This window comes from Diceros bicornis, chromosome 7, assembly GCF_020826845.1.
Source record: "Diceros bicornis minor isolate mBicDic1 chromosome 7, mDicBic1.mat.cur, whole genome shotgun sequence".
NCBI lineage: Eukaryota > Metazoa > Chordata > Mammalia > Perissodactyla > Rhinocerotidae > Diceros > Diceros bicornis.
Genome location: NC_080746.1, coordinates 34,382,433 through 34,394,923, shown reverse-complemented (window position 1 = coordinate 34,394,923; position 12,491 = coordinate 34,382,433). Strand labels below are relative to the sequence as shown.

General features: G+C 34.8%; 1 protein-coding gene across 4 annotated transcripts in view; it reads left to right on the top strand.

The window, feature by feature from the left end:
• CNTN5 (contactin 5) overlaps positions 1–12,491 on the top strand; it is an 812,742-nt gene that overhangs the window by 673,726 nt on the left and 126,525 nt on the right. For all 4 annotated transcript variants that reach the window (XM_058545360.1, XM_058545362.1, XM_058545361.1 and 1 more), the window contains 2 exons: positions 9,339–9,466; positions 11,722–11,897. In XM_058545360.1, the coding sequence (XP_058401343.1) occupies positions 9,339–9,466; positions 11,722–11,897 (304 nt within the window). The remainder of the gene's footprint in view (positions 1–9,338; positions 9,467–11,721; positions 11,898–12,491) is intronic.

The following is a 12,491-nucleotide window of genomic DNA, read 5'->3' as shown; positions in this document are numbered from 1 at the left end:
CTCTGTGCCTTATTTTCTTCCTCTTCCTTTGTCAAATGAGGGTGATAATATATCCCGGAGTCTTTGTAAGAATTAAAATAAGGTAATGTATGAAAAGAACTTCGTATAGGGCCTGCAAATAGTACGGTCTTAATAAATGTTATCAAAATAAACTATAGGCCATGTCAGTTTTTTTAAAAGTGATTTGATGAGCTCTGGACCTCAATTTCTTCATCTATAAAATAAATTGGTTAAACTTGTATTCAGTTTAATTCAGTCCCCATTTATTGAGTACCAGTTATTGTAGAGTGTATGAAGGCAATAAGTGAAGGAGGTTACAAATTAGTTAGGGAGTTACTGACAGGCAAACAAATAAATCAAAGAGCCTGGCTGAAATCAGGGCTCTGCCACTTGCTGAATAGCCTTGAATAAAGTAGTAAATGATGATGAACCACAGTTTTCTCATCAGTAAATGAAACTGACAATACTCAGCTCACAGAGTGGTTAGAAGCATTACGTGAAATAATGTGGAAGATTAGTATGATGCCTGACACATAAACCATGATTAATAAATGTTTATTACTAGCAGAACCATTTTAAGACCATCATAGATCCTAGGCTCTCTTTTTTTTAAAGGTCTCATCCCATATTTTATCAAAAATAATAAAATATACCTATATCCTATATGAAATGTACTTTTTGCTATAAAGTATTTTTAAATAATTTTTATAACTTTATCATTGAAAGTGTTAATGTAATAGTAAATTTTTTACTACTTTGTTATGATGGTAACTCTTTTTTATATAACAATGAAGAGATAAGTTGTGGTTGGCTGTTACAATGTTACATTGTATTGTTTTCAATACTGTAGTTATTTTTGATTACTCGAGCCAATAATTTTTTTTCAGGTTTCAAATCCTTATGTAGGCCCTTGAAAATGCTGAAATCATGGTGCTCAATGGATAAAATACCCTGGCTGTTGTGTACTAAGGAAAAATGTGACAAATGCTATGATGGAGTTCTGAGGAGGCAAAAAAGAAGGCAGGAATAATTCTAACCAAAGAAGATTAAGGAGGCTTTCAGGGAGATTGTATATTTGAGCAGTGATAAATGGGTAGGAGTCTGACCATTTAAAGGTATGTGGCCTTATATGACTAGAGCACAGGTCTCCAAATAGAGGCTTGAACAATTCAGAGATGTGCAAGAGATCCATTAGGGGATGGGAGGAGGGAAAGGAGAAAATGGCATAATATATTTGCTTTTAATTATAATTATAATTTCCAATTATTGTCTGTACAGTGTACCTAGTATATTAGTGTAGTACTGTATGAGTGTGTGTGTGTGTGCGTGATGCATACATAATTATAAATAAAATAAAACTCATATATTGAGAATGCTTTATAAGACAGTTTGGAGACCTGCAGAGGACAGGGTGGGAGATCAGAAAATGATGGAAATTATGGCCATTTGGTGAAGACTTTCAATGGTTCTACTAAGGACTATGTTATTTTGTAGGCCATAGGGAACCATAAAAAATTCACACAAGAGAGTGATTATCAATATGATCTAGGAATGTAAATCTAGAGGCAATGTGCAATTTGAATGAAAGAAGTGAAAGAATAGAGTGCAGAAGAGCAATTAGGAAAAAAAATCAATAGGCTTATCGTATGTCATTTTACCTATCCCCCTCCCAAACCAGGATAAGGGTAAGACTTACTAATTTTCAACCCTCAAATGAGATGCCACGTCCTCTGAGATGCCTTCCCTAACCAGGCTCGGATCCCCCAGGCTGGTGAGCTGCCCCTCCTACATATTCCAAATAATTCCCTGTACTTATTCCTTTCCAGAATTTATTACACTGAATGTTAATTTCCTGCTTACTTGTCTGATGCTCCCTCTATTCCCTGTGGTTCCTAAGGGTAGGAACTGGGACTTAGTCATCACTGTATCCCTGATGCTTTCCACAGTGCCTGGAATACAGAAGCCATTCAATAAGTAGTTGGTAAATCTAACTGAAAGCACTTCACTCTTTGCCCAGCTTCCAGCCATTCAGTGGACTAATTCCTACCACTCTGTCAGTTCTCAGCTTAGATATCACTTTCTCTAGAAACGTACATCTCCATTTAGCACCTTTCTCCTTTAATCATAATTGCAGGTATAATTGTCTTTCCTAGTCAAAGGGTAACTATTTCATTTACGAAAACAGGGAACTGAGGTAGAGGTAGAGTCTGAAGTTCCTTCAGTGTGAAATCTTGTATGTCCGTGCTCTTTTGGGGGATATTGCAAGAGGTCCTGTAGTGTGAAGATGACTTACATGCTCAACCCAGATTCCGTCAAACTAGGGCTCTTAGCTTTGAGGTGAGAAAAGCCTCTGCATAGCTGCTCTCTTTCTGGCCTGGGTTCTTTCCTCTGACCTGATTTATAGCCACATCCTCACCCTATAATTGGTGTAAAAAATCTGTAGGGGTTCTCATTTCAAAGGAGAGTGTGTCCTGTTCAGAGAAACTAAGTAGAGCCAAAAGCAAAGGGTATCGATATTTATGTCAGCTTCATGATCCAACCTGTTCTCTGGATCACAAACCCCTTGTCAATGTACTGCAGCAAAACCCTCAGGCCCATTCCCTCTTCCACCACAGGAGAGTGGCACCTCTTCTTTTTGCTATTGATGAGTGACTACCAGCAGCACAGTTGCCATCATGCTTCTGTAAACCTTATTAGCTATTTTTCCTAAAAGCAAAACCACTACTCTGGTTTGCTTCAACTCTTCCCTTCTATAAACATATCATGCCCACTTCTGATTTTTCCTCCTTTGCTTATTTGTTCCTTTTTTCTAAAAAACTTTTTCCACTTCCTTCTATATATCCATCTTTTAAGATAGATATCAAACCTTGTCCTCTTGCTACTGAACTCTTCCAGCTTTTATCAGTCTTCTCCTGTTCTGAACTACACGAGAATCGTAGCCAGACACATAATTTTATTGTTCTGTAGTCCTTGTGTGAACAGTTAAATTGTTAAAACTTTATGGACAGAGATTGTGCCTTAAAATTTCCTTTACATCTCTGCCTTGTTTGTCATAGCACAAGAAATACAGTAATCATTAGTGCTATTGACCAGATATTTCTAGTTTTTCTTCCGAACACATGGTAGGGTTGTGCTCCTCTGCTGTTTTGAGGTCATTTGAGGCCATATGCCTTGCTTGGCCAATGAAATGTCAGTAGAAGTGTTGTGTTACCATTTCCATGTGGCAACTTTAAAAGTCTTTGTGTAGTTTGTCATATTCCACTTTTTTCTCTCTTGGTAACTGGAGAACCACTTCCACCTGATTCTCTGAAGGATGGTGACATATTAAAGAGACTTTAATTATTAAATATTAATATTATTAAAGTGACTTTCAGTGGATGGCATCCAAAAGATCCAAAGTCATTTGCTGATGTTACTTGAGACAGCCAACCACCAACTACATAACAATTAAATCATGAGCATCAGATATTGGGCCAGTTGAGGAAAAAAGCAATCAGAGATAGCAGAGAAGACTTCCACGGAACAGATGTGTCACATCACTCCTGACATAAGCAGAATCTCCCTCCTTCTGTAGTGCTGCAAAAGTACTGGTGTACAAAAGTCTTATATAACCATTAGATTGAAACAAATCAAACTTCCATTTCTGTTGGATAAAAAAAGCCAAATATTGGAAATTTCATATAGTGTAACCAAATAGAAACAGGGCCAGGATAAGAAAATGAGAAAAACTTGTGAGAAGAAATGTGGCATCTTTGAATGCGCTATTGAATTTTACAGTATCTGATAATAATAAAACCTGAATTTGCCTGAATATATCCAAGAGAGGTGATAATATACTAGAATTAACTTCTTCTTAGATTGTAACCTCATCAGACTAAATATTTTATCCGTGGCTAAGCCAGAACTAAAGAATCAAAAGCCAAGAAAAAAATTTCATTTATGTAAATAATAAAGGAAATTTCTTTCTTACAAATACATTCCCCAGCTTAAAAATGCTTTCTGAGCTCATTCAAGAAGTAGACGATCTGAATGCCCTATATCTATTGCAAAAATTGAATTTGCAGCTTAAAAGTTTCCCGCAAAGAAAACTCCAGGACTAGATGGCTTTACTGAAGAATTCTACCAAACATTTAAGGATAAGAAATAATGTCAACTCTACACAAAGTCTTTCAGAGATTTGAAGAGGAGGGACTATCTCCTAATTCATTTTATGAGACTAGCTTTACTCTGAAAAGAAAATCAGACAAATGCATTAAAAGAAAATAAAATTACAGACCAATATTTCTTGAGAAAATCAATGCAAAATTCTTAACAAAACAATTTTAACAAAGAATAATGAAGTTAAAGGAGTTGACTCTTCCTGATCTTAAGGATTACTACATAGCTACAGTAATCTAGATAATGTGGTATTGGCATAGGGATAGACATATAGATCAATGGAACAGAATAGGGAACTCAAAAATAGACCCACACAAAATTGCTCAACTGACTTTTGACAAAAGGAAAAAAACAATTCAATAGAGAAAGGATAGCCTTTTCAAAAATGGTGCTGGGGCAATTGGACATCCTGAGGCAAAAACAAAAACAAAAGACAATAGTAAATAAATAAGTTAGATTCAAACCTCACAACATAAACAAAAAGTAACTCAAAATGAATCATAGACATAAACTTAAAACTATAAAATTTCCAGAAGAAAACAGAAAATCTTTGTGACCTTAGGTTAGGTAAAGATTTCTTAGCACAACAACAAAAGCACACAGTATCAAATAAAATTGATAAACTGGACTTCATCAACATTAAGAACGTCTGCTGTTGGAAAAATGCTAAGAAATGCACATACTGGTAGAAAATATTTTTGCAAATGTCATACCTGAAAACGGAGTTATATCTAGAACATAAAAAGAACTCTTAAACCTCGATAAGAAAACAACTCCATAAAAAATCGGTAAAATATTCAAACAATCACCTTACCAAAGAAGATATACAGATGGGAAGTAAGCACATGAAAAGATGCTCAACATCATTAGTCATTAAGGAAATGCAACTTAAAACCACAATGAGATTCTGGTACCTACTTATTATAATAGCTTACATTAAAAAAACCGACCATATCAAGTGTTGCATGAACTCGCATACAATGCTGCTAGGAATGTAAAGTGGTACAGCCGCATGGAAATAGTAGAGCAGCTTTTTTTTTTGCCCCCAAAGCCCCAGTAGATAGTTGTATGTCATAGCTGCACATCCTTCTAGTTGCTGTATGTGGGACGCGGCCTCAGCATGGCTGGAGAAGCGGTGCGTCGGTGCGCGCCTGGGATCCGAACCCAGGCTGCCAGCAGCGGAGCGCGCGCACTTAACCGCTAAGCCACGGGGCCGGCCCAGCAGCTTCGTAAAAAATTAAACATTAAACATAAACATAAACCAGATGATCCAGCCATCACAGTCCTTAAGTATTTATCCCAAAGAAATAAAAACAAATACTGTATCCATACAATACTTCTACATAAATGTTAATAGCAGCTTTATTTGTAATAGATCCAAGCTGAAAATTGCCCAGATGTCCACCAAAGGTCAATGGATAAACAAGTTGTGGTATACACACACGATGGAATACTATTTAGTGATAAAAAGGAAAGGATTACTGATCATTGCAACAACACAGATGAATCTCAACTTTATGTTAACTTAGTTATGCTGAGTGAAATAAACTAAACAAAAAGGAGCATATGATGTTATGATTCCATTTATATAAAATTATGTAAAAGTGAAAACTTACTGTAGTGACAGAAAGCAGATCAGTAGTTGCCTGGTGATAGGGGTGGGGTGGGAAGAGGCTAGCAGGAGAGAAAGGAACCCAGAGATGCTTTGAGGGTGATGTATATGTTGACTATCTTGCCTGTGGTAATGGGTTCATGACTGCATCCATTTGTGAGAACTTTTCAAAGTATATACTTTGAACATATGAGCTTATTATATGCCTATGATACCTCAATAAAGTTGTTTAAAAAATTGGCAGCTTCCTATTGACCTTAAGATAAAGACGAGATGTTTCTCATGGTATACTAGGTCCTACATAATTTTACTCCCTGTCTACCTCCCCAGTCTCAGCTTGGGCCACTCCCCGCTTCCCTTTATATGCTGCCATTATAACTGGCCATTTGGTTCTTCAAGGTTTTGTGGTCCTTCCCACCTCAAGGCCTTCGCAAATGCTATTCCTTCTGCTTTTCCACACTGTACCTAGTTAACTCCCTCTCATCACTCAGTTCTCAGTTCAAATATTACCCCCCCCAGAAAAGACCTATCAAACATGCTAAATAGTTAAGGTTTGCATAGTTAAGAACTTTCCCTGGCACTCTCTACTTTTTCCTTTTTAAAATTTGTCACAAATTTTATTTAAATTTTTGAATAAATTTTCAATTAACGTCTGCACATACCACTAAAATACAATAACTTACATACATTATCTAGTTAATACTTTTAAAGAACTAGTTAGATATAATTATGATAGTTTTACATATAAAGAAAGAGATTAAGTAACTTTGTTTAAGATCACACACATACTAGTCAATGGCAGTGATTTGAATCTAACCTTTCTGACTTTAAAGCACATACATAGTCTTGATTAGTTATTAGTGATTCTATAATACGATATCCACTATGATATAACAGCAGAAAGAAATCTGATCTGGAAGTCAGAGCATGATCTCTAAATAATATGGCAGCCGGTAAATAGGTGGTACTCCCAGGCAAGAAGAGTACTCGGAAAGATCTAAACCAGGTTGTGTGGTATTTGAGAGGTAAGCCAAACATGGAAATGGAGGTTCCAGAAAATGGTCCTGAAATTTGGAAATCAGGATAGGCGTCAAGAAGCTAGCAATGAATCCTTGCAAGATAGGGGTAAGCACTGCGCTATCCTAGGTAGGCTATGGTACTGGGCAGGATAACAAGGCAGAGATCCAGTAATCAAGTGCAAGATGAGAACCAAGACGTCTCCAGTTCTAGGCAAAAACTCATGGAGAAGTCTAGAGACCAGAATATAGTAAGCATGACTTGATACTGAATGCTAGAATGCTGGTTTGCATTTCTAAAATCTCTCCCTACCTCCAACAGAACTTCACCTCAAAGATGTCTCAGCCGAAGTAATGTCCAAATTGAAAATTCCAAATGTAGGAGTCACATGGTAATAGCAGAGGGGAGAAGACAGATAAAGAGGCTGGAAATTGCAAGGAAATATTAATTCAATATTCAATTTTCTAAGTAATGATGTGTGCAATAGCCAGACATTATAATGTAAATCACATTCATTGTCTAATCTATTTTTTCTTTTCTAAATCAAAAAAAAAAATAGCTCATCTGATAAAAATTTGCAATTTGCATCAGTAGACAGGCTTTTGGTTAAATGACACTGCCACCTGACAGATAAAAAAAATCATGGTATTCAAAATTCTTCATCCCCCAAGTGTCTCAGGGGCCTAACATACAGGGGTGTTCATAAACTATCTTTAAAAGAAGGGTATAATACATTGTCTCCTGTCAGTGAGATAGGACTTACCTTAAATCAAGAGCTGAAATACTGCCAGTATCTAAGATACATTATTTCTTTAAAAGAGGTGAACTTTTAAGCCAAACTTCTCACCTGCTAGGATAGAATTTATGCCAGCTAGGAAAATCCAGATATTTTCAAGATATTAACAATCTGCACAAATTATAGTACTCTAGATAAATTTCAATAAAGTTTGTCATTCTCGCAAGAGAATGCCTATTTGTTTACAAAAAGTGTAATTTTTGCTTTCAAATATATCTTTTTGTAGCATGTGTATCTTTGGATTTGAAATGAAATAAACATATTATATACCATTTTTATAGAAACTGAGCGCTATACAAATAATGAACAGAATTTTTCATTAACCATCTTGAAAGGATTATATAACTTTTAAAGGCACTGTGTTTTCCAAATGTCTCAAGTTTATCCCTCCCAGAGATAAACTACAAAATCAAATTCTCTACTCCTAGTTTGGCTTGCTTCTAAATTTGTCTCCCTTCTTACACGTTGTAAGTTGAATTTTATCCATATTGAAAACAGTATCATGTTTTTAAACTGGTATCTTTATTGATGAAAACAGGTAAGCATCAATTCATAAGCAATATTCAGCAGCCTAGAATCTAATTCAATTGTTATGACGTTCAATGCTCTCAATAACCATCAGTTCTGGGGGTGACTGGCAAGATTCAATACAAGTTTTAAAATAACATAAAGGATGTTCACTCAACAGATTTAGTCATTATTCTTGTATATTAAATAGTTTAATATTATCGTATTGCCATGGAACAAACTATTCTTTTCAGCACTAGTAGGATCCAATTTTAGGATTTTAAGTTCAGTGGGGTTACTGATTTCTTACCCAAAACAGCACAGCCTGTTGCTTCCTCTTTCCTAAAAGAAGTCAGTCTAAACCCCAGCACATATCAAATAAAACCACCACAGCCGCTTCTATTATGTTTCAGGTTGCTTGAGTAGGTAGACACACTGGTGAAATATATATAATGGGTTCTATTTCAGGAATATGGAAGGGAGAAAAGGACAAAAGTACTAATTAAATTTGAAATCTGTATCTTTCTGGAATGTTGAAAGCACAGGAGAATACGGTAATCCCAAATGTCAACCTCATTTTCACTGAACTTCTAAAAATTTTTAATAATGCTTTAATCTTTCACCTTTATACAAGACTCAAGGTCCACTTTTTACAAAGGTCTCAAAAGAGCGCAAATGCAAACTCAGATATCATGTTTTTATGTTTAAAAAGTGCAATGTGAGCAGCAGAAGTGTCGGTCTCATTTTCATACCCTTGCTGCACGGATGGCACTGTGGAGAAATCACCATAAATCATCTCTTGGCTGTATACAATTAATTTTATGTTCTGAACTTGTCCTCCTCTGTTTTTATGCTGTTTCTTTTTATATTTGATTTTTGAGGTCACTCTTGGTTTGAGGTGAAATACCCAAGCTTAATATTAAAATATCACTGGGTGATATTATAGTATAAGTTTTAATAACCAAATTCAGGGTCACCTTTTTCCACAAGTCTTAAAATTAACTATCAAAAAGTGTCAAAAGAAAAATAACCTGTAACTCTATCCTTCTTAAATATAAGATGATATTAAGCGAGTTTATTGCACAGTTTCTGGAAAGGTAAAACATTTCTAAGATGACTGCATATTTTCACAGTGATCCTTTCTCTTATTTATTATTACCTTGGAAGTGGTTTCAGACTTCATCAATTTCTTACCACTTAGCTGATTTGCAGTAAAACAGGAAAAAAACCTTTTTTAATAATTTTCAGAATAGCTATTCTTCCAGACGGGAGTCTACGGATCTTAAATGCTTCTAAATCAGATGAGGGAAAATACATTTGCCAAGGGGAAAATGTCTTTGGTTCTGCTGAAATCGTAGCTTCAGTATCTGTCAAAGGTAAGAAAATGTGGCTAAATGTTTTATGAGCACAGTTTCATGACCTTATCAGAAAGCGAATAAATGTACTATGCATGTGTGTGCTTGCACGTATGTGTGCTCATGCTTCTGTTGATAAAATACATTGCAAACATAGAAGTAACACAGCCAAATTGTCCCTTTCCATTATTTAGGGGACCATAAAGGAAGGAACACCTTGTTGGTAGAACTGTAAATATTTTGCTTTGAACAAAATATGTGAGAGGCTAAAGAAAATTTTCTCAAGTTTTAGTTGATGTCTCAAAATTTAAAAGTATGCCAGCAGTATAAAAATATTTTTCCTCTACCAAGATTAATTTTAGCATCAATCAGTAATATTCCTTTGTTACCACTTCAATTGGGGATTTCGGGCAGAAAGGAGTAGCAGAAGGACACCATGAATGTGCAATGTCAGAGTGTGCATCAGATAATCTGATACCAGAGACGCTCTTTGATGTTTGCATCAATGGAATTTTTGAGTATTATAAACATTGCTGCTTAAATGTTTCTCTTAGTTTTTCACTTCTAAAGAGAACTAGATTTAAGCCTAGAACATTCTTTTGAGACTACACGTCATTGTTTAGCACTAAGAAAATCTCATATCTTAGGCAGTCTCTTTAACTGGCAAAGGAATATTTTTCACAACTGAACTATATTCTTAATTATTTTTTTCCATTTGTGCATGTATTATATAGTGACTCATATTTGGCCATAAAAATACAGAAATGTTAATTTTGCTCTTTCTTTAGAAATAGAAATGTAATTAAAATAGCCACCACTCTGATATTTTAGAAAAGAGGCAAACTTCAACGGAAGGAAGAAACGTAATTTAAAATATATCTTCATTTATAGCATACATTACTGGAATCCAAGTCAGTCTTCTAGTCCATGTCTTATTCCTTCTGTGTGCTAAACAATCTTTTTCACAACGAGGTAATGCTGGATGCACAGACCTTTTTTTCTTTAATAATCACAAAAACGTTTTCTGTTAATTACAAGTTAAATGGAATATTTAGTTACTCAGAACATTCCAATTCTCACAAAGACTAAACTACGGTATGCTGTGATTATGTGTTGTCTCTGATGAAGCCAAAACTTAGAATGCCAAAAAGAATATCTGACTTCTAGAATATTGATACGTACAGTGGCATTCCTTTCCTGGTAATGCACTTTCCTCTCAATGATGACTTAGAAGGATGTTGCAGATGAAAGGATCTTATCAGTGGTTAAGAATGGTGCTTCATCAGACTATGCTATTGCCAACAACAGAGCTAGAATAGGAAAATTAGGCTAATTTTTAATCATTTGTGTCAGTCTCCTTGAGGTATCTACAATCAGGAACCTAATTAGGAAAAAGGACAAAATCAAAATCCTGTCTCCATCGTCACCCTACTGTATTCAAAAAAACACATCATATTGCAGCTCTCTGACCACTAGCTTAAATAACTCTTAGACATACAACCAATACTGGCCTTTATTGGCTCAAAGTTGCTCTAAACCCAGTAAAAATGTATCTATTTTTTAAAAACGTAACTGAATCATTAAGTAATTAAACATAAATATTTTTTCTCAAAAAACATTTCCACTCAATCTTTTGCCTTTCTTTTTAGATCTCAATTAAATCATCCACAATCTACGAAAAGTGATATTTTATAATCAGCCAGTGGTGCCTCTTCTACTCCTCTTCTACTCATAAGAGGGTTTTGTAGCCTGTAAAGCAAATAAAAGGTGGTATAGTAGCAACAGTATCTTTCTATCTCTTTTAAGATGATAATTTGAGGGGAGGTGCTTCCCATAACCTTTAAAGAAGTGAACTCACCTGAATTCTTCCTCTTTGGATATGGAGCATTTTTTATTGTAAAGATTTTTGTACTTATACTTGATGATCCTTGAAGGTGGACAGGGAGGCTACAGCTTCTTTTTTTCTAATTTTCCTCCTTCCAGAATGCCAAATACTGTTTCTAGTTATGTAGTCTCTCGTCTTTTTTTGTCCAAGTTGACTTAACAGGAACAGGGACTTTAAAATCCTCAGTTCCCTACAAAAGCATAGTAAAATGCCCTAGTATACAAAAAGGTAATATTTAAATTAATAATAGTAGTTTATTTACAGATGTGTTTCTGGAGCAACTGTATTGCATGAATTCCTTGTTTAAGTTTTTCTCTGTTATTTAAAATACAGAACGTAGGGAAATACTGCATGTTGTTCATGTTGATTAATGTATTTTTTATTTCTATAGAACCTACAAGAATAGAACTTACTCCTAAAAGAACAGAGTTAACAGTGGGAGAAAGCATCGTCCTTAATTGCAAAGCAATTCACGATGCTAGTCTGGATGTCACTTTCTACTGGACACTAAAAGGACAGCCTATTGATTTCGAGAAAGAAGGTGGACATTTTGAAAGCATCAGGGCCGTAAGTTAATATGCTTTTATTTTTTGAGTAATAATAATTTTAGAAATTTAGACTCAAATGTAAAAACTTTATCTATGAAATGCTAAGGAAAAATATGAAAAAAATCTATTTCATTCAAACAATTACTTTCATTATTTTATGTTTATGTCAAACTGACAGTAATTATTTAAAAACCCCTAGCAAAAATTTGGTACTACCTCATTATGAAGATCTGGTTTTTTTGTCACTTTTATTTACTTGATTAATATTGGCAATATTTACACATTGCTTCTCAAAAGTTATGTTGCTACATAAAGTGGCTGGTGTTATTTCAAGCATTCTTAACAGTAATTATGATACAATAAATAAATGAAATAAGCTTACCTGTCCTACTTCTTAAGAAATACTAATTTTTGGAGATTCTTTAATTTCTCACAAGCTATAGAGCTTAAATATGCAACTCATAGTCAAAAATACGTATTAGCCTTAGATAAAGATTCATAAACATACCCATTTTTTGTCCACCACATCTTTTCTTTGTAATATCTTCTTTAAGTTTATGTATCTACGGGCAATTAACTAAATGGAGTGGGGAATCTTTTGAACCAAATCCTA